Source organism: Anguilla rostrata, chromosome 5 (genome assembly GCF_018555375.3).
Source record: "Anguilla rostrata isolate EN2019 chromosome 5, ASM1855537v3, whole genome shotgun sequence".
Classification (NCBI taxonomy): Eukaryota; Metazoa; Chordata; class Actinopteri; order Anguilliformes; family Anguillidae; genus Anguilla; species Anguilla rostrata.
Genome location: NC_057937.1, coordinates 19,789,394 through 19,811,188, shown reverse-complemented (window position 1 = coordinate 19,811,188; position 21,795 = coordinate 19,789,394). Strand labels below are relative to the sequence as shown.

General features: G+C 41.2%; 1 protein-coding gene and 2 non-coding genes across 10 annotated transcripts; 1 reads left to right on the top strand and 2 right to left on the bottom strand.

Annotated features, from left to right (window-relative positions):
- Positions 1 to 4,502: 4,502 nt before the first annotated feature.
- Positions 4,503 to 4,574, bottom strand: trnag-ucc (transfer RNA glycine (anticodon UCC)). Its single transcript has one exon. It is a non-coding gene; the product is annotated as a tRNA-Gly (tRNA).
- Positions 4,575 to 6,541: 1,967 nt separating this feature from the next.
- Positions 6,542 to 6,613, bottom strand: trnag-ucc (transfer RNA glycine (anticodon UCC)). The gene has a single exon. It is a non-coding gene; the product is annotated as a tRNA-Gly (tRNA).
- Positions 6,614 to 9,891: 3,278 nt separating this feature from the next.
- Positions 9,892 to 21,766, top strand: LOC135254941 (lactase-like protein). 8 transcript variants are annotated; one of them, XM_064335555.1, is made up of 13 exons: positions 9,893 to 10,369; positions 10,729 to 10,786; positions 11,469 to 11,652; positions 13,088 to 13,248; positions 13,687 to 13,774; positions 15,038 to 15,141; positions 15,902 to 16,030; positions 17,482 to 17,571; positions 17,818 to 17,872; positions 19,023 to 19,276; positions 19,735 to 19,837; positions 20,450 to 20,498; positions 21,411 to 21,766. In XM_064335555.1, the coding sequence occupies exons 3-13, from the start codon at positions 11,520 to 11,522 to the stop codon at positions 21,649 to 21,651; spliced, it is 1,407 nt and encodes a 468-aa protein (XP_064191625.1). In that variant the 5' UTR covers positions 9,893 to 10,369; positions 10,729 to 10,786; positions 11,469 to 11,519; the 3' UTR covers positions 21,652 to 21,766. The 8 variants fall into 8 exon arrangements, with proteins under 8 accessions (XP_064191626.1, XP_064191625.1, XP_064191629.1 ...); XM_064335556.1 differs by lacking the exon at positions 10,729 to 10,786 and having other exon boundaries at positions 9,892 to 10,369; positions 19,735 to 19,786; XM_064335559.1 differs by lacking the exon at positions 10,729 to 10,786 and having other exon boundaries at positions 13,088 to 13,155.
- The last annotated feature ends 29 nt before the right edge of the window (positions 21,767 to 21,795 follow it).

The following is a 21,795-nucleotide window of genomic DNA, read 5'->3' as shown; positions in this document are numbered from 1 at the left end:
GCTGAGTCAGAGGAAGACCCTGCATTTGTGGTTTAGACTGCAATCTATGGGTGCTCAATTGACCAGCAGAGGCACGGTCTGGATTTGATCTGGGGCCATGAGGCTCAACCATGCACCACGGTAACCAAATGAGTCGTCCGGTAGCCCTAACGTTGCTTATCATAAAATAGAATATCCACATTCTCAACTCAAAGGGCTACTTTCTGTGTTGTAACATCATCCCCTGTGGTGGCCATTTCTTGGATTCACCATCTTAGATAAATTAAACCAGTGCTGCCAACTCTTTATCAAAGAAACCAACTGCTGAACGTCAGATTTGTTTCCTCATTATAAATTTTGTGCTCATTATATTCTTATTGCTCATGAGATAGTGCCTGACTTTGTGCCAGATTGATTTAGAACTATTTACAGACAAATATATGCAATACTGAAGACATTGATATATGAGAGGAGCACTGCCTGTGGTAGCTCTGTGAGAAAAACAGGCACAGTTAGCCAGCATGCGCCAAGGCCGGCTTTAGTCCACTTTGACACTGTGCCCCTCTGCCTCGTGGAAAGGGGGCTACTGGGGCAAATGCCCTAACTGCCTGTAAGTGTCCACTCACCGGGCAGCTGTGGCTCACAGCTCTCAATGGCTCTTCTCTGCTCTGTTTTGTGTTCTTAATGTATCTGTTCTTTTAATTCTTTGTGAAACACTTTGTGTTGCTCCAATGTGAATAAAATGGGCTATATAAATAAAGGATGATTGATTGATTGATTCTCTGCTCACTCCCAGCCCCAATAATTGCTGAATGTATTGAAAATCCCAAATGGTTATCATGTCTCTGACTGTTTGGGACAGTAGCTAGATTATATTTCTGGGTGGTTCGGTGAATCTAGAGACAAAATTGCCAAATTGGAAATATTGAAAGAAGCCACTTGGTTCTTGTTCACTAACTTTTACCTCAGTAGGCAATTTGATCATGATTGAACCAAATTATAGCACGGTTATGTCACTGCACACTTGTTGCACTCAGAAATAGTGTTAGCGTTCTCTTAATATGTAACTACAACAATAATTGTGGTCATTTTTAGCTTGTTACTATAGAATGATGGCAGAGCTACTGTAAACAACCAAGGCTTAGACAGCTAGCCCCCTAGCACTAGTCAGCTACCAGATTAGCTGAAGGACATACAGAGCGGGGACTGCTATGCAAGCACCTTTTCGTTCCCATGTGAACTACATTGTTTGCAGTCGCCCCGGCATTGATCCAATGTTTTACTTCAATAATGTGTATGTGCAGGGACAAGTACGCTGCCTCCCACTCAATTATATTCAACTGGTAAGTTATATAATATCAGATTATATGGCAGTTGGGTGTTTTTCCAAAATTGCCAGAAGGGGATAATGAGGTATTAAGTAAGCTAGAACAAGAGATAGACAGAGCTTTATCCACAATGAAAGTAAACTTAACGTTTATGTGCAAACCAAAGACTGACACCATGAGCTTGTGAAATGTAGTTTTCATTCAGAAACTTTACACCCCTAGTAAATACCCATGAATAAACTGACAGGTTATGGGGTAAATACTCATGAGCGTACTAATAGGATAAGGATTAATACACATGGACATACTGATCAGGGCATAAGATGATGAATTATAGCGGGTAAATAGACATATCCATATCTCTGCTGACAGCCCAAACATGCCGGAAGATCAGTAATCAATAACAGTGAAGGAATGCTTCCCCTCAGCTGCAGAACTAAAGAGGCCACATCTGCTTTCAATATACCAGCCTGTCTGTGCAGAGCTACACAATCCAGCTCTGAGTGCGTACTCAAACAGCAGTCACCGCAAAACACGCACACACGCGCAAGCACACACATACAAACACACACGCATACACAAATACATGAACACACATGCTAACCAACAAGCACACGCACACACAAATACACATACACGCATTCGCAAATACACAAACACACACAAACACAAACACACACACACACAAACACACACACATGCAAACACACACACACACACACACACACACATACACACAGGGTTCACTGGTAGGGTTTATGGTGTAGGGTACATTGGTGGGCTTCAGGGTGTAGTGTGCACTGGTAGGGTGTATTGTCTAGAATGCCGTGGTGGACTGCAGGGTGTAGAATCTACAGGTCGGCTGCAGGGTGTAGGATTCCACAGATGGGCTTTAGGGTGTAGATTCCACAAGTGGGCTTTTGGGTGTAGGATCCACAGGTGGGCTTTAGGGTGTAGGTTCTACAGGTGGGTTGTAGGGTGCAGGGTGGATAGAACAGAGCATTGCAGAAGTACACACACTTCAGCAACAGTGCCCTTAGTATGTGGGTGTGGGGGGCACAGCCATTATTCAGCAGGTACTATTAGCAAATCTGGAAAAAAACTTTGGAGAATAGAAGAGAAAAAACAAACACCTTCGCTGAGGTTTGGATCTGAAAGGCACTGGGTTCGCTACTGTTTTAGGAAACGTGAACAATAGAGACCCCACTTCCACTCACAGCGCCTTATTTCCCCTCACAGTCAGAGTCAGGCTTTCAGGTGAACGTGCTTCATAGCACGGCTAATCGCCTTCCCTATTCTCCCCTGTGCTTCAAAGACAGAGGGCTGCAGGTTGGGAGGTCAAAGGTCAACGCCACTGGACGTACACCCCACCCCCTTCCTGTTTCCGTCTCGCTCCGTGCTCGGAGAGGGTCAAAGGTCGCGTGCGTTCGTTACTGCCCCACCCCTTTTCCCCCGTACGTGCACGCCAGAGTCTGGGGGCCCCCCGTGACTGAGCACACGTCCACAGGTCAGAGATCATCAATCTTGGGAGGGGGGGGGCGTCAGAATATAGCATTATCTGCAACATTATTTCCTATAGGTGGGTGCTAATTTGGGTTACGAAATCCTGGTCTGCTGTGATTTTCTTTCTCCCTGAATGCCGGCTGGTGTTTCTCCTCCATGCAGGTGCATTGGGCAAAGATCACAGCAGTTTTAAACAATCATCTTTTAAATCAATTGCTTCATTGCCACGGACAGCCCCAAACAACAAAGTTGATACAGAAGGCGAACGCACTCGAGTGGAGTGAATGATTGCCCTTGCAATGGAGGGTCTTGGCGCTTGACACATATAAATGTAAGAGTAAACAGTGCAGAGGTCTTGCGTGCTGACAGGCATTGGCAGGCAGAGACTGGGCAGCGTGCCCACTAGGAGCCCTATCACCAACATGGCAAATTCCAACCCTACTTATCTGATAGACTAAACCTCAGCCTGTCTCTTATCCACTGCCAGGTCTGTCCCACTGTAGACCTCTCTCTCTTTTGTCTTTTGCTACTGTTTTCAACTCTAACATACAGCATCTTTATAATGAGCAGCCCTGGGTCAAATACTTATTTGTTTTGGATTCAAATACTTTTCTACGCTTTACTGATCTTGTCTGGTGTATTGGAATCAATGAAATACTCTCAAAAACTGCAAACCCCACCTTCTGGTCATATTGGCAGGCTCAGTTACACCAGGCTAAATCAATAGAGCACAGAAAAGTATTTGAATCCAAAACAAATACGTATTTGACCCAGGTCTGATAATGAGGAAGGCTGGAGACCTCACCCTCTTCCTACAGCTTTCACACAAACATACAGTGCCATAAACAAGTATTTTACCCCTTCCTGATTTGCTCTATTATTGCATGTTTTTCACACTGAATGGTTTCAGATCTTCAGACAAAATGTACTATTAGACAAAGGGAAACCGAGTAAACACAAACACATATTCAGAATTATTTATTTCATCTAATATAAAACGTTGAGTAACTGAGGGGACAATTGAGTGATGAAGTAATTGTCCCCTCAGTCACTCAATCAAACAACCAAATTGAATTGATAATTTGACTGAATACAGATAGGCTTGATTGCAACCAGCTTTGTTGAATCTAAACCTCAATCATATTGAACCTTACTATAAGAGTGAAGTAGACACCAAAAAGTTTCTAAAAGCACACTACACCACGATCAAAGCAAATTCAAGAAGGGATGAGAAAAAAATTTGTTGAATTATATCAGTCAGGAAAGCATTACTAAGCCATTTCTAAGGCTCTGGGACTCCACCAAACCACAGTGAGTGCAACTAATAAGAAAATAAGAAAGAGAATAAGTATTGTATTTCAATACTTGACTGTGTGTCTTGGGTATCATATACATACACATTCTCTCTCTCTCTCTCTCTCTCTCTCTCTCTCTCTCTCACACACACACACACACTCAAAAGGGGGGTGGGAGAAAAAGAGCGAGAGTTTCATCGCCCTGTTTCCAATTATGATTTACAGCTCCTGATAGGTCTTTGGAAATACCATACGAGTTTGTGATTTGTTTTTTGTTTTTCATGAGGTCATCAAATGGCAGAACCATGAAAGCTGTATTGTTTATTTGTGTAGAGATTTGGATTAAGCACATTATGAATGTCGGTTCGAATCACCCTTACATCCTGTAAAACATATTTGCGATGGCCGGGAATCGAACCCGGGTCAACTGCTTGGAAGGCAGCTATGCTCACCACTATACCACCATCGCATTTCTGAAAAGTAAAAATTTTCTTAACCTGTTGAAAGCCAAAATTGGACACTTTTTAGGTTAAAATAAAAATTACTTGACTGGACAAAAATGGGAATTGTGGGAGAGTTGCAAGGCGGATACTACTGTTATCTAACACCTGGATGATTCTCAAGCCTTTATGATGATGTTCTATGGGCAGATGAATCAAAAGTTAAACATTCTGGACAACACAGGTCCCATTATGTCTGGCATAAAACCAACAGCAACCAGAAATTATTTTTTTGAGAAACCCACCCACTGATGATTGTTCTGTACTGAAACAGAGGCTGAGAACTGAACCTGCCATCAGGAGGTTGCAGGTTCAAGTTCCAAACAGGTGTTTGTGTTGTATGCCAATGCCCAATGAGACCTTGCTTGCTCATGCAAATGTGCAGAAATTATTGCATGTTGCATTATAAGTCTGCTTCTACGTAAATTGTGATCGCTGCATATGTGTGCGAGTGGCGAGGAATGTTAAGATTATTTAATCATAAATCTATTTCTTTATGAATTTTTTCAGCATTTTTCAGAAAAACAGTCATGATTACACTAGCTGGTGCACATCCTGTTTAAGGCTAAAACTATGTCAGGCTCCTATATCTTATTTAGATATACCCAACGTACAAATGGAAAAATGTAAGAAGGAAAAGAAACTATTCCAAAATGTGTTGCTAATTTATTTGTGACTTTTTTTTTTCTTGATATAAGGAAATACTACAACACTTTCCATGAGCCACTAGGATGGCATTCTAGCTGTGTTCTATTATTTTAAATCCAGCTCATGGAAAATGTATCATCAATCTTGCAGACATCTGGGGGTTTATGGCATTCTCTTTCACCAGCCACTGGGTAGGTAAGGAACTGTGAATTCTCTGTTAAAACAAACAGAAGGTGACTGATCCATAAAAAAGACAAAAGCAAAAACTTTATCAGTTTACTTTGCCCACTTATGCTCTGAAGCAGTCAGTCTTAGCATCATGTGAAATTTACATTTATGGAACTGAGTCATGTAATGCCTGCAATAGAAGCCTGTGAGTGGGCTGGCTTGTTTGCTATCTCAGTCCAGTGCTACCATGGCTGCCCCCTACTGGCACAAGAATGCCAATGCCAACAGCAAACACGCTCTCACAATCCAAACACAAATCAAACTAAACCCAACTCATGTTAAAAAAGTCACAAAGTGGTGAGATATGGCTTAAATAAACAAATAATATAAAAATTAAATGCATCATGTTCACTAGTCCTAAAATCTGTTCTGTCAAATACTAGATTCTAATTCACAACACTGTTGCAAGAGAAACACAAAAGTGTAATTCTGCAACTTTCAGTTGCATCCTAATGAAAACTTGATGACATATAATTCTATGAGTGGCCATAATTTGAAAAGCTAGATAAAATAAACACTATTTTAGGTTCTGGCACACACAGTGAAGTAGGACAGTTCTGAGAAATACTCCCTGCCATAACTCCAAACATTGTCTGGGTGCTATTTTGTATTTTTTTATTTCACAGAAAGTAAAAAAAAAATATTTCCAAAATTCTAAAATCTAAACTGTATTTTAATATGAATCATGTAACAAATAAATTGGATGTAGTGTCCATATGAAAATAAGAATAAGTATTTTATTTCAATATTTGACTGTGCCTATTTGTATCATAGATATACACATTCTTTCCCCCCTCACCCCGGTCTCTCTCACTCACCCACACACACAAAGGGAGAGAGAGAGGTTTCATCGCCTTGTTTCCAATGATGATTTACAGCTCCTGATAACTCTTTGGAAATACCGTACGGGTTTGTGATTTGAGTTTTTATTTTGTTTTCATGAAGTCATCAAATGGCTGATGCATAAAAAATGCCGCATTATTTTTCTGTGAAGAGACTTCAATTAAATACAATGTGAAGGTCAAATCGAATCACCTTAACAACCAGGAAAAAACGTTTTTGCGATGGCCGGGAATCGAACCCGGGTCAACTGCTTGGAAGGCAGCTATGCTCACCACTATACCACCATCGCATTGGTGCAAAACTCAAATTTTTGTAACCTGTTGAGCCTAAATTGTTATAAAACAATGACCATTTGTTGACAATACCTTGTCTTTTAAAACATTAAACATTAAAACATCGTCTACTCCTGAAAACATAAAAGATATGTTGTATGGGAGATTGCCTATAGCAAAGTTTCATACTTCGCATCACCACATTATTGAACTTATTGAGTTCCGATAATACCGCTTTTCTGAAAATAGCTTACTCATTTTCCCGCAATTTTCATTTTCAAAATGAATGAACATATCGTAATGTATGGGTGTGTGCGCACCTGCGTGTGTACGGCTACGTGTGCGCGCGCGCGGTGTGTGTGTGTGTGTGTGTGTGTGTAAGAGAGAGAGAACAGGTAACGATGCCAATAACATGAACTAATTCATAGGCAGTGGCTCACGCCTTTGCAGAGTGAATTTGGGGATGTTCCAGGCTCTGGCCAGAAACCTCAGTCCTGGACTCTTTCCTTCACCCACTTGTTTTTTTAAACTCCTCTATTGCTCCTCTCATTTTCCCTTCCACTTTCCTTTTCCTTTCCTCTCCTATCACTTTGCTGTCCTCTCTTCCTCTGATTTTTATTTTGGATTTTGGGGCCATTTTATCAAAAAAGATGGTATCAACAACTATTTAGCACAATTAGACCTAGGGCATTAGTTAAATGCATCATTGTGTACACAATTTTTATTTAGGTGAAAAGGTGTCTGACGGAATGGGTTGTTGATTTTCGTTAATTAGTTCTATCTCCTGGCTGAAGAATTATATATCAAATATTAAATTAATTAAATATCAAATCCAGATGATTGGAACAAAACAGTGGAGAGGACTATTAGCTTCTGAATCTGGATTTTCAACCTCTGGTTAGAAGACAGGTTTTGCATTTTGGTGGTAATGTGAAAGTTACATTATTATCATCATATTATATCATACACTTGGAATTTGGTAACTTCTGACTGCCTTTTGACGTTTGACTTTAGCTATAGAACAAGCTGACCACTACCATACGGCCTTATATTTAATAACCCGAACAATCAAGTTTCTGTTGAACTTACGCAGAAAAAAAGTTGATGAAGTCTTTCTGAAAAAAATGCAGACTTGCAGCTTGGCACATGATATGAAGAAAAACATTCACAGAAAAGAGGGAATAGGTTTGTGATTAATGAGGTTCCAGAGTGACAAAGAGAAAAAGAGAGGAGAAAAAGTAAACTCCAGAATTCCATGACCGAGAGTCTGATGTTCATAGGGATTGTGGTAAGTGAAAGAGAGAGGGTTGAGAGAGATGCAGAGTACAAGTGATATATACTTAAATTACTTAAGTACTTATTTACAGTTATCTCTACACAATTTAGAGAGAGAGAGAGGGAGAGCAAGAGAGAGAGTTAGAGAGAGGTGCGTGTGTAAATGTGCATATGCGTGATACAAACATGTGCAGTCAAATGTTGAAATACGTATCCTTATTTTCCTCTGGACACCCTACACCCAATTTATTTGTTGCACTGTTCATATTAAAACACAGTTCAGATTTAAGAATTTGGGTATAGGATTTTACTTGCTCCGGAATAAAAAAAAAGAAAGAAAAAAAAAAAACACCACACACACACTACTTGATCTACATGGAAATCTACCCAAGTGCTCAGTAATTCCAGGTTTCATTTAGGCAGGGAGTGGTGAGGTATGTTGACAGTCGTGAGCAGCGTGTGATTTGGACTGGGTAAGTGTTGATTTCTGTAATTGTGATGTTGAGAAGGAGTATCCAGTGGAATCCAGTGGTCACAGAGCAACCACGCACTTCTTCAAAAAGTTGCTCCTCAAAGCTGTCCGTTTTGAAAATGAGAAGGGGAAACCTGCTCTCCAGATGAGTCGGCACCAAGCAGCCTGCATTGCCACTGCGTGTCTCCCTCTCCATTGTTTAGGATCTTAGAATAGCCAAGCTGCTCATCATCGTTTTATTTATTTTTGTTGAAATTCCTCAATCTAACACCAGAGGGAGACAGAGGTCCACTGGTGATAGAGCAAGCTGTACTGTCGCAGTTCGTGAGTAAACATTGCTAAATTATAACTTGAAGTCTCTCTCTATCTCTCTCTCTCTCTCTCCCTCTCACTCACTTTCTCTCTGAATGTCTTAAAGGTCCCACAAATATTATTATTATATTATAATAAATTTCATAGCATAACAGAACAGTGATATAGAATAAAATGAAATATAAGAAAGAAGAATATAAATTAAAATAAAAAAGTATGTAATTAAATAAATAAATAAATAAATAAATAGCATTGCCATCTTGCTCTCTTGCATCCCCTCTCTCTCCCAATTTACACTCACTTCCCCCCACCCCTGAAGATGAATTCTCATTCATCTGGTGCACATGCTCATGGGGGGCTGGGGGTGCATTCTGCACCTCCAATGATGACAACTCAGCAATCTCAAACAACTGGACACAATGACCGCGCGGTCCGCACCATGTGACAGCAAACTGCAGGGTGGAGCCTGGCTCTGAAGGGGCTGTACCTGCACAGTGGGGTTGGCCCGCCTGAACAGGCTCTAACCTGGGTAGTGCAGCAGCACTCCACAATGCTAACAGTCTCAGGGTTGAAGCCAATTCAATTTCAACTGAGTCTCATTTAAAATAAGTCCGCAAATGAACTGAAACTCAATTAATTAATTCGAAAAGTCTCATAAAAGAGAACCTTTCAATTAGTTTGTAGTTGTCTATGACCATGAAATGCACTTTTTGTATGTCACTTTGGATAAAAGCGTCTGCCAAATAAATGTAATGTAATGTAACATTAAAGTACAGACTGTCAGATCTAATTTGAGGGTAGTTGCATCCATATCAGACAAACAGCCTTTTTAATACATGGCCCCCCACTTTTGGGGTCCATAAGTAATTAGACAAGTTAACATAATCTTAAATAAAATCATCATATGTTATACTGTAATATACTGTTTGCCACTGTCTCAATATATTTTCATGCCTATTGCAGACTTACAGAGGATGCTTTCCAAAATTAAACTGAAACAGTGATTTTAAAAGTGTTGCCATGGTGAGCATATGCAGCCAGGCCTTACAGATATCAGCTTTGCTTACTGGGTGAAATGACAGCCGTTTCCAATAAGAGATCTGTGTGCTCAAGCGAATTGTTTTCTCAGTTCACTGAGCTTGAATGGAAACAGGCGGGGGTCCGTAGGGGTCACGCGAGCCCCCCCCCCCCCAATAGCACACAGCCGTTCTCCGCTGTTCGATGTTCTTGTTTTGCAGCCCAGCTGCCCTTTCCCGCTTCTTACGTTTTCTGGAACTTTCCATCCAGGGTGGAATCGCAGGTTTGAGAGAGAGTGAAATAGAGGGAGAGGAGAGAGCACAGCTGAAGCTTCAGCCGAAAAAAGCGTCATTAATTAGATCACCCAGGACCATATTTTTAAATTGATACTCCCGGAATTTGGCATTTAGGAAAATTTGTAAAAGCAGCATCTTTGCCCATACTTGCTTTGAGATGTCATTCTTTTTAAATGTTCTGGACAGGCTGGCATATTTTCTTTCCTTCCTTGGATTTTGCGTTAGCGCTTCCTTCAGTTGGCTAAAATGAGTTCAAGCCGCTAAATTTCTTGACCAAATGAAGCCAGATATCTCTTATTGGTTTTCACTTACTTCATTTTAACGGAATTATTCTGAAAACATTTATTATGAGGTGTGTTTCCTCTGCTCGTTGCTCAAGCTGTGGATCTGGACGTCAAAGTGTAAGTTGTCCCTGCGGATCGCCTGTGCCTGTGTCACCAAAGAAAAGCAACTATTCAAGTTTCGTGTCTGACATAATCCGGTTTTAATTCCATCTTTCTTTTAGCATTACATCCATCATTTCACATCAAAAGTTCTTACATGAAAGCAGTTACTTGGAAACAATTGTTCTGATTGCTTTGCACTTTTGTTATCGATTGTTATATCTGCAAATAAAAAAGGGCCTGTGCAGCCTACAGATAAATGTCTTGCTATCAGATATCCAAGAAAAATATATAATAGTGGTTCCCAGAAGGTTTGGGCACTGAGGGAAAAGCTAGCCCCAGACCACCCTCCTAAACTTAGAGCCTATCTCAAGCAGGTTATGACCAGTCACCCAGAAACATCCCACGGCATGCCTACCAGCCTTTCAGCAGGAGGTCAGAAACAGGGCTTTTCCTTAAAATTGTTACTGCATTAAATTAAATAAACTGCATTGCTCTGAAAAATAACCATTTAATTGAAATGAGGGGACACTCAGTTTGATGGTGGTTATTTAATGGGCCTTTGTGATTAAAATATTAGAACCCCTGTGCTTGGAGACTTAAATTGAGCTCTGTAACCTGTATAGTCAAGCCTTCACTGCTGGCTCAGAGACATTCATAATTACTCGTCAGTCATCTTAAAAAGAGTCAGACATGAAAAACATTGACATGAAAAAATAGCACATATTTGGCTTCTATAATCTAATCATTCTACCCTTTGAATAGTGGTGTAGTTCAATGCAGCTTTGTCTATTTGTTGCTAGTCTCCCTTTTGGATCCTTGATTGGCATCATATAAGCATTATAATTTCAGTTAGCGTACTATTGCCTATGTTCACTTTGGTGTGATGCATGTTTGTTGCCCTTAATGGAAATTGTTAAGCACTACTTTTTTATTGTCATAAAGTTTTTATTTTTAACACAGTTTTCAGCCAGATGCTTATTTACTGTGAATTTAGTTGGCCTGAAGCTACATTTTTGCTGTTAATATTATTATTATTATGATTCGTAGTAGTAGTAGTAGCAGTAGTAGTATTTGAATAATAATAATAATAATTTTGTATCTCCCCATGCTGCAGATGTGACTGTCAGAAGCAGGGGGGAGTGAGATCCTGGAGGCTGGGAATACTATGGTGCTACGTTGTGCTGCTACGCTGAGCTGGAGCCATGTGCTTATGCTGGTGCTGTGTCTGTCTGCGGCTGCGGACTTCCACTGGACAAAGCACGACCGCAGCCCCTTCCATTATGGCCCTTTTCCAGCTGGTGAGCCACGTTCCGCAGCTGCAGCCACTAAACAACACCAACGGCATGGCATGGCACGGCTCGTCTGTACCAACCGACCGTCTATCGTGCGTTTAGTGTTAGCAGGAATGTCTTTCCCCAAAACTCACCGTTGTTCATTCTACCTCCAGTCATTGTTCTTTTCACAGAAAGTCAAGTAGCTTCATTGCCCAGACATAAATTGAGTGACTAATTTAAAGGTCACCACAACCCCCCTCTGCAAGGACTGCAACTGCTGATTCCTGCTGCTGTCGTGGGTATAAATCTATCACAACGAATCAATATGCATTCCTACAGTGCTTCCGTTCTATCTCTCCAATCCTCCAGTTCGTGAGATGTCTAGTCAAATACAGATTACTCAGCCTCTCCGCTTCTGAATTCTGAGTAAGCAGCAGCAGAAGCAGCAGCAGCAAATGTACCATTAAAGGTTTAGTTTATTATCTGTACTCTATAGGATTTTAAACCAACTTCCTATAGAGAACTAGCTCTGTATAAAATTAGGCCAGAACAATGGCTTTGAATTTACACACAGGGGGACTATGAGGGATTTCGGGCCTTGGGAAAATATTTGGCCCCACCACCCCAGAAAATCCTATGTTCTAATATTTATTGAGGGTGCTTGTCGGTCAGAGCCATTGGAATCATCTTATGTCCCCCCCCCACCCCCATGGCGCTCCATGTACACACAACACACACCAGGTCTTCAGTACTCAAGTTGTGTACCCCTAATTTATGGAGTATTGTTAAGATCATCTTTTGTTTTAATGAAAAAGCACATCAGGTGATTTCAATGTGCATGCCAGGCTTATGTTCTATGCTAGCACAAAAGTGCCTAACTCAGCAAATCAAAATCTTGGCCATTATTAATTGATTAGATGAATCAGGTATTTTAGTGCAGCAGAGGAAGAAATGCGCATACACATTGAACCTTCTCAGATAAGATTTGGGACCTCTGACTTATACATTGAATGAAGCTGAGATTTTCATTCATTCATAGGATCATTGTGTGGAAATTAGATATTTTCTATTACTCTGTACTTTAATTTACAACTGCTTACAGAGGAGGGAATAAAAGGCAGCTGTTGCAGCTTGGACTTGAACCTCCAGGGCTCGATACTGTATGTGAAACAATGAATTGCCGTCTGCCCCAGGGCACTCAACTCTCAGAGCATTCATAGTACCAGTTTTTAAGCCCTGTGTAACACACCATTAAGTTATTTCCATGCAACATTAGTGGCTCCCAGAGGGCCAGTCTATTGATTCCATGCCTCTACATTAGCCTGGCCATTCTTCAAGCCATTCCGGCTTGTATGGACACCATAGCTACTACAGCTTGAGTGGTCACGTGACTCCATGGGCCATTGAATCTCCTGTTTCTGCCCCACCCCCTTCCCCACTTATCTCTCTTATTGGACAGGATTTTCGTGGGCAGCCGGCAGTTCAGCCTATCAAACAGAAGGAGCCTGGGACACGGATGCCAAAGGAGTGAGCAACTGGGAGTCATTTTCCCACAAGATGGGACAAATAATCCACACCGCCAATCAGGACTGTTCCTATGAGGGATACTGCAAAGTCAAGGTGAATGATAGCAGTTTTGGGAAATGCCATGAGATTAAGAACAGGTGCTGTTCAGTGGCAGGGATTATTCTACTGGGCCCCAGTATCAGTGCCTCTGTACTTCCATCAAGTGGTAAAATGAAAGTACTGCCATTAAATTGGGGAAGCCCTTCACACGCCAATTAAAGAGCTGGTGGCATGACATTAGCCCCAGCCGAAAATGCAAGGAGGATGCATCTTAAATCACTATTCTTAACTATTAAAGCTATTATTTTCTCTTTTTTTTGTTTATTCTTTTATTTTTATTATTTTGTTTGTTATTATATATCATTATGGGAATCAATATGAGTCATAAATACATAAATGTATAATAATAATAATAATAATTATTATTATTATCATTATTATTATAGATGTATTTGCCCAATGTCCCACCTCTGCTCTGTTTCCCCCGTCCAGGAAGACATCTCCCTCCTGACGAAGCTGAAGCTGAACTTTTACTGCTTCTCCCTGTCCTGGGCTTGGATCTTCCCCACAAGGAGGAAGGGTAAAAGCAATGTTTTTCCCCAGCCCTGGGGCTGTCAAACTCCTGAGAGTTTTGTACTCTGTCCTGGGGCTCTCAAATCTGGTCCGGGGTGGTGGTGTTGAATATTGCTAGGGAAACCAGACTTGTAATTCCTGGTTGCGGGTGTGATTCCCAGGTGAGGCACTGTCACTGTTCCTTGGAGCAAGGCACAAAATTTGAATTGCAAATATTCAGCAGTAAAAATGAATTATATGTAAAGATTATAAACCATTTTAGTTGCTCTGGATAAAAGTCTCTTCAAAGTCCTTAAACTGTGAAAGTCCTGGCATTGTGAAATTCCATCTTGGGACTTTCCTTTGTTTGTTGAATTTTGTTCCCAAATATTGAGTCAATGATATTCAATTACACACACTCGACAAGGGTCGAATAGCTGAATAGCTACACAAATATCTGAAAACTTTTTCTGTTGTACTTTTACAGAGTTGGTATCGCAAAGATACTTTACATGAAAAAAAAATCCTCAGTGGCAGAAAACTGGCTAAATAATCATTGTGATTGAGGAGATTTAACTTCATCTTCAATGTTTTCAATGTTTTTGGATTACCCTTGGGCCTCAAGTACCCAAAAAAACAGAACTTTCTGTTGACAGTTGAATATATTTTATTTCTATATTTGTTATTAATTTCTTCCGACCATAATTGCGACTCCTGTAGTGTAATGAGCTCCCTGTCTTTCTTAATTTGACATTTTGTTGCCTAATCAAAACATCATTTATCCTCTTAACGCTAGCCTATGTAAAAAATAGAAAAATATATATTCTCACTTTGAAGAATTAATACCCCATATTCATTTATGGGCTTTCTATTCAGTCAGATAAATTTCAGTGAACTTATGCTCTCATCATTTCAGTTATGTACTCTGCTGTAAAATCATACATAAAATCACAGTGGGGTATGAGTATTGAAATGTGGCCTGGTCACTGAAACTGTTACAAATTCAAAGACAAGGCAAAATAAAATGAGTTAAACCTGCTATTTGTTACAGATCAGCTCGAACTCACTTAAAGCTTGTTTTTCATAATCTTAACTGACCTAGAGATGGAATGAAAACCAGCACACACAGGGGAACCACATAACCCAGTTGACAACCACTGCTTTAGGATTTGTACTTCCTACAGAACAGAGGAAAACTGACATCAGTATAACGTGAGTTATTTGGTCAAAGCTGTAGTACAGTCCTTAATTTCTCTTTTCTTAATTTTGTTTTTGTTTGATATTTTTGTAGCTGACCCTGAAAAAGGGATAAACCACAATGATGCCCCAATCAATGGTCTCTTGGAGAACTGGATCACCCCTGTTGTGACCGTGTACCACTGGGACCTGTCAGAAGTGAGTATGTTTTATAACCTGAGTATGTATCATAGGGACCCGTCATAGGTGAGTGTGTTCTGTTACCTGTGTCATGGGGACCTGCCACGGATGAGTGTGTTCTGTAACCAGTGTCATGGGGACGTGCCATAGGTGAGTGTGTTCTGTTACCTGTATCATGGGGACTGGCCATAGGTGTTCTGTAACCTGTATCATAGGGACCCGTCATAGGTGAGTGTGTTCTGTAGCCTGTATCATGGGGACATGCCATAGGTGAGTGTGTTCTGTTACCTGTATCATGGGGACGTGCCATAGGTGAGTGTGTTCTGTAGCCTGTATCATGGGGACATGCCATAGGTGAGTGTTTTCTGTAGCCTGTATCATGGGGACGTGCCATAGGTGAGTGTGTTCTGTAGCCTGTATCATGGGGACCTGCCATAGGTGAGTGTGTTCTGTAGCCTGTATCATGGGGACCTGCCATAGGTGAGTGTGTTCTGTAGCCTGTATCATGGGGACCAGCCATAGGTGAGTGTGTTCTGTAGCCTGTATCATGGGGACATGCCATAGGTGAGTGTGTTCTGTAGTGTGCATCATGGGGATCTAAGAACTGCAAAGCTCCAACAGGATGAACATTAATGTACTGAGACGGAGGTCACATTTAGCACTGTCACTCACAAACCACTTCCTCTCATTATAATGTAAAGGTCCTCCATCTCAGTGAGTTTTAATAGCTGCCGATTTTCATTTGGGAAGTAACTGAAGTAGAAAGGATTATTCTCAGTCCCTGCAGGGAAAGTATGGTGGCTGGCAGAATGAATACATGGTGTACCACTTCAATGACTTTGCCTCGCTGCGCTTCGAGAGGTTCAGAGATAGGGTGAAATACTGGATCACTTTCCATAGCTTCTGGGTATGTCTAATACACCTGACCAGCCAGTCATTCTGATTCCACCAATAGGAGTGTCCAACCAATCATAATTCACCTGGTCCCTGGTATGGTACCAAATATTTTTGTACAGAAATTTTAAATGTTGCAAATACAGAGCTTTTTTTTACCTGTTAGCCGCAAATATAGGCTACTCTTTCAGTCAATGTGTGCATTCAAGATACTCTGCCGTCATGCCGAAATTACATAGGTGGTGAGGGTGGAGTAAACCACCAAAAAAAACTGAACCGTAACAGCAACAATGTCAGATTGGAATGTCAGTACAACATTCTACAAATGAAAGATTTATGATCAAGGATAATGTGCTAATGTGATAGCATATATATAGTGAGTGCAGAATAGGATAATGTGAATACAATAGCCGACATTGTTTGGATTCACACACGACTGCTAATTCCTACAAAGTAAATGTTGTGTCTGTTTACAATTTAGACCATATTTCAAGTTCAGTTAGGTGCGTAAACACTTAAAGTGAAATTTGTAAATATATAGTTTTCTCTGACAATTGTAGTTTTTGCAGATGAATTTCTTAACCCTTGTTCCCTCGTGCTGTGTTTCTGTTATATGCATCTTCCTTATCTATCCTTCATCAGCCACCCTAACTTAGCCAGCTACTGTCGGTTCAAGGAGCTGAGCAGCGTATAGCAGACAGAATTTTAGCTCAAAAATTCAGCTGAAAACACAGCTTTTTTCAGACCAGACCTCCGATACCACAGCATCCCTAAAAGTCGCCTCTTTGCAGACTTGACTGCATTTTAAATACTGTTAATATTTGAAAAGTGATGCCAAAAACTGTGTTATTTCTGGACCAGACATCTGGGACCAGATGAATTACGACTGGCTCAGTGTGACACAGGCATATGCTGTGTGGTAGCATTGCATAGTGCTTAAGGGACTGGTCTTCAAACCAAGACATTTATTTCATGGTTAAGGCGGGAGTCCACTGCTGTGTTGCTAGCATGAGCATTCTACCGCATTAAATAGTCATAAATTATTCCTGAGATTGTGATTACTGCATTTGAAATACCGCCTGTCTTCAGGCAGCAGACAGTGATGACTAAGGAAGAAGAAACAGAGGCAGGCTTTTAATTTCCACTGAATTACGATGGGTGCAGATCACTTAACCTGACTCACTTTAGTACACGTCTGGCTGTATGAATGCTCAAAATCATCATGGCTAAGAGCAAAGTAATGTGATGTTTGTAATGTATATAATCTGTACTAATGTACATGTAATTGAAATGCGATTTGTTGCCAGTGAAATGTCATTTTGATGTATTTAATGTACAGTATGTTATGCAATATGTCTTGAGTGTATGTCCAATGTTGTAATGTATGTAAGGATTTGTTATGTAATTGTAATGTGTGCAATGGATTTGAATATGCGTAACTATGTAATTTTATTGTGTCTGTAGTCTATATCGGGAGATGAGATGGGAGAACACGTTCTCGGGCTGAAACTGAGGGGCACTGGGCCTTACAGAGTGGCCAATCACATTGGAAAGGTCAGACATATCTGAGACTCATACACTTAACTACCTGTCAGAGACCATGCGCTATGCTAATGTTTCTCTGAAACACTGTTCATATAGGAGATCATACGCTATGCTAACATTTCCTTGAGATATTCTGCTCCATGCAGGGCCAAATGCGATGCAGACCTAGTTCCCCCTACAGCACAGCTCTCAAGACATCATTGTGCATGCTATGACCCCAGAAGCAGTTCTGATTTTCTTACTTCTCTTCCTCAGGCCCATGCTAAGGTCTGGCACAGCTACAATGCTCACTGGTGCAGTGCACAGAAAGGTAATGGGAATGGTCACAGGGCTCAGGCTGAAGAGATGCCTCAGCTGGGCTCTGAGAGGCCCTGACAAAAGGCAGTACTCCGGTCCAGACAGTATTCATGGCTTGCCTGAGCACTTTATTATGTGCTATTATGATGTTTTAGGTTTGTACTCGGGGCCATGCTCTGTTCAGGGCAGTGTTCAGGGCCAGGGTAAGTGTTGTGTCCCTACAGGAATAGTGTCCTTGTTGGGGGACTAGGGGTAGCTGGTGGGTACCAGCAGCTCGAGGGACATTGAGGCAGCTCAGGGATAGATGTTGATCCTCATGGGCTGGTTTGACTTGCCACTCTTCCAGTACTCCATTAAGTGATGAAAGGTTACATTGGCAGGTCACACCTCTGGCATGTTCCAGGCATGCTGGAAGGGACAAAACACCCTAGAGTGGAGAATTACACCCAAATCTTCCACGACACACTATGCAGGATTTTAAGCCTTGCTGTGGTCCCGTGTTTGCAATCAAATAAATCTCCTCTTCCATCCTCAACCCTGCCCACTCACCTGTTTTTTAATTTTTTATATCTATTTATTCCATACCAATGGTTTTATACCATTTTTATTTTTATATCTCTTTCGATATCTGTCGAATCAAGGAACAGAAATTCCAAAGTTGACTCTGGTTTTTGAACAAGCCCTGTCGGCTTCTCATTTTGATTCACTGTACTTGTGCTTCTTCACCTCTGCCACTGCAGTAGCTAGCTTGCTGCAAACACTCCTCTGAAACTTGATCACATCCCACAAACTCTGTAGCCATACCCTGAGTTCACTGTATGTAGGAAGTTAAATGTCCCTAATTAAAGAATTGCTATAACCGTGAATGTTCTGTCACCCTATCATTAGTGAAAATATTCCAGTTTTTATAGTTCTTCTGAATGTTTCTGAAGTGACTTAGTAAAATAATCTGGCAATGGACTTTCTGTTCAGTAACATGGCCAATATAGCTATAAACCTTCCAATTTGATGCTTCCTATGAGTATTTGTGAGGGGGTGTGACAAGCACAATGGCAATTGTTGTTCTGTACTGTAATATAGCAGAGAAGGTGATGTTGCCCATCTAGTTAGTCTGTAGAGTCTGTGGCTTCACTACACACTCATGTGTATTTCACCATTTTCAGGGAGAAAGAACATCCAGCAGGGTCTGGTTAGCTCTCAGCTGCCTGCCTTTTCATCCCAAGGGAAGAGCTACATCAAGGGCAACTACAACTTCCTGGGCATCAGCCATTTCATACTCTACGCAGGAGAGAACTTCCCACCAGGCCACCAGGGTGGCTGCTTGTCCTACTGTGGTCTGGTAGACCCATGCTGGCCTGACTTTGAGTGGCTCTACTCCTTGCCCTGTGGGATCCACCGCCTGTTTAACTGTGTCAAGGTAACAAGCTCCTCCCCTATATTGGGGTGCATGCTATACCTAGCCTGTTACTTAAATCCACAAGTGCCGGCTAGCCTATAGACTACACAAGGTAGTCTATGTTACTAAAGTTACTTGGTGCAAGTTCAGACTGGCTAATAGCTAGGAGTGTAGGCTAGCCTATAGCCGCAAGCGCAGACTAGCTTATTGCCATGAGTGCAGACTGTAATTTAGAGCCAAAGGCATAGGCTAGCCTATAGCTACATGTGCAGGCTAGCCTATAGCTAAAAGTGCAGACTAGTGTGTTGCCATGCAAGCGGGCTAGCCTGGAAGGTAGAGGCAAAGGCACAGGCAAGCCTATAGGACGTGACTCTAGGTCTTGCTGGAAGCTGTTAGACTATGACTGAGATCCACAGCAGAATGTAGTAGCTCCCCTCTTTTGTGTAGTGCTGAAACACAATGCTTTTTCTCTTATTTAGACTCAGATTATAAATCTGATAATCGAGAAGACCACATGCCCAGAGCTTTGTGGTGAGTGGATGATGCAGTACTTCAGGGAGTCCATCAATAAAATGCTGAAAGGTGAACACCTAAACACACACACACATGCACACATGCAGAGTAGTTTTAAGCGATTAAGGACGGGGTGAACGTGAAGGTGATACACAGCCTGGTCGCTGCTGGACAAGTTTTAGTGGGAAAAAAGAAAATAAATAAATCTGACACAGAAAGTGCTGTCTACTCAAGTTCATCAGAAAGAGGAACAAACAAGACTTCAAACCATGTAAAATGGCTTAAAAATCACATGGTCTTTGCAGGAGTGTGGTAATGATTATCCGTGCTTTTCAGTATTAGTTATTGTATTTAACAGTGAATAAAGACCTCTGTTGAATGAGAAAGTTTGTGTGTGGTTTAACAACAGAACCAAAGGTGGAAAATCCAGGTTCAGAAGGTAAGTCTCCCCCACCCCCAATTTTTTGTTCCAGTCACCTGGGTTAACTAATTGGCATGATTCTTCAGCCAAGACGTAGAAATTATTTGTGAAATCAGCTGACTGATTGGCTGGGCTGGGTGGAAGAAACACATGGCAGGACTTTTACTTTCTGACCCCTGGACTTTCCAACTCTGCACAGAACTGGGTAAGAACTGTGGGCTTTACTGTTCTCTGCTGACTGCTAATTGGCTACCTCACAGATGGACAGCTGGAAACAGAGCTCCTCCTCCAATCGGCTTCAAGCTGCAGGTGAGACTAAGCCAAAACCACTCAGATCTTTCATTTTGTCCTGTAATTATAAGTGAAAAAAGATAAAACTCCATAAGAACAATGAAAGGCATGGTTTGGCTTGACTTGTTTAATACTCTGAGCCTTTTAGTAAAAGCAATAAAGTGAAACGGGTCTTAATTCTCACAAGTTCCATCCTGTCAACATGGAAAACTGGCCTATGAGATAATGCAGTATGTCACCAAGTGTGTGTACGGCGCATTAACCTTTGTTAATAAATACACAAGTTCATAACTCGGAGAGCTGCAGTTGTCCAAAAGTAACACAGAGACAGGTGAATTCCAAATTTACAGCACCAAGGCAGGTGAAACCCCACCTGCCCCCCCTATATTTTATCATAATAACCTTACAAACTTACAAAGACATGCTTAATAATATCTGAATATATTATATCTAAAAACTGTAAAATAAATGTTAAAACTCTTTCAAGGTACAGTACTGTACAGTAATACCATTATTCCCAGACATGCTCTAATTAATTACTATAAGATATATTGTATATTAGTTTTGCTTGTCATTTTTTCTTTGTAATGATCTTTTTTAACAGTAGATATAGAACTAGTACAGTAAATTACATGTTACTAACTAAAGGAATAAAAACTTAGGGGTTAATTAAAGTCGGGATTCACACCAAATAACCTCTTCACTATGTAATCAAACACACTCATTTGAAATGCTTTTCTTGTTCTGTAACCAACTGAGCAAATCCAAGAATGACTTTCACGGTGTCTCTCCCTCTGAGTGAGGAATGTTGGACGTCACATTTGCTGTTTCTTCAGCAGTGTAATGGGCAGTATAGGCGGAGCAGAGCTGTATGCCTGCAGATTAGGGCCGTCTTGAGTTAAAAGGAACTTCCTTTGCGCTTCCCTTCAGGGGCGGGAAAGGGAGAAGGAATTCCGAAGATCCGGCCAATGCACGCCGAAGCTTAGATCACAACAGATTAAAACCCCTACTGAACTTCGTTTTTCTTTTTGTGGCTTTGCGAGTTTGTGAGTTTACGAGCACGCGCACGCACACACACATACACAGGCGACGGGTACACTGCCCTGCTGAGAGTCACTGTGACCTGCTGTCTCCTGCTGATAGGAAGAGGTGCGGCATTAAACAACACTGAACCTCCCCCTCCAAGTCTGTGGGCTTGACGGTTAGCCAATACTGTTCCAAAATGGCTGTGTGTGATCTGTGGTTTCCATCTTGTTTGCAAAGGCTTAAAAAAAATAAAAGAAAACTGTGGGAACTGTTCTAGAACTGGATTGTA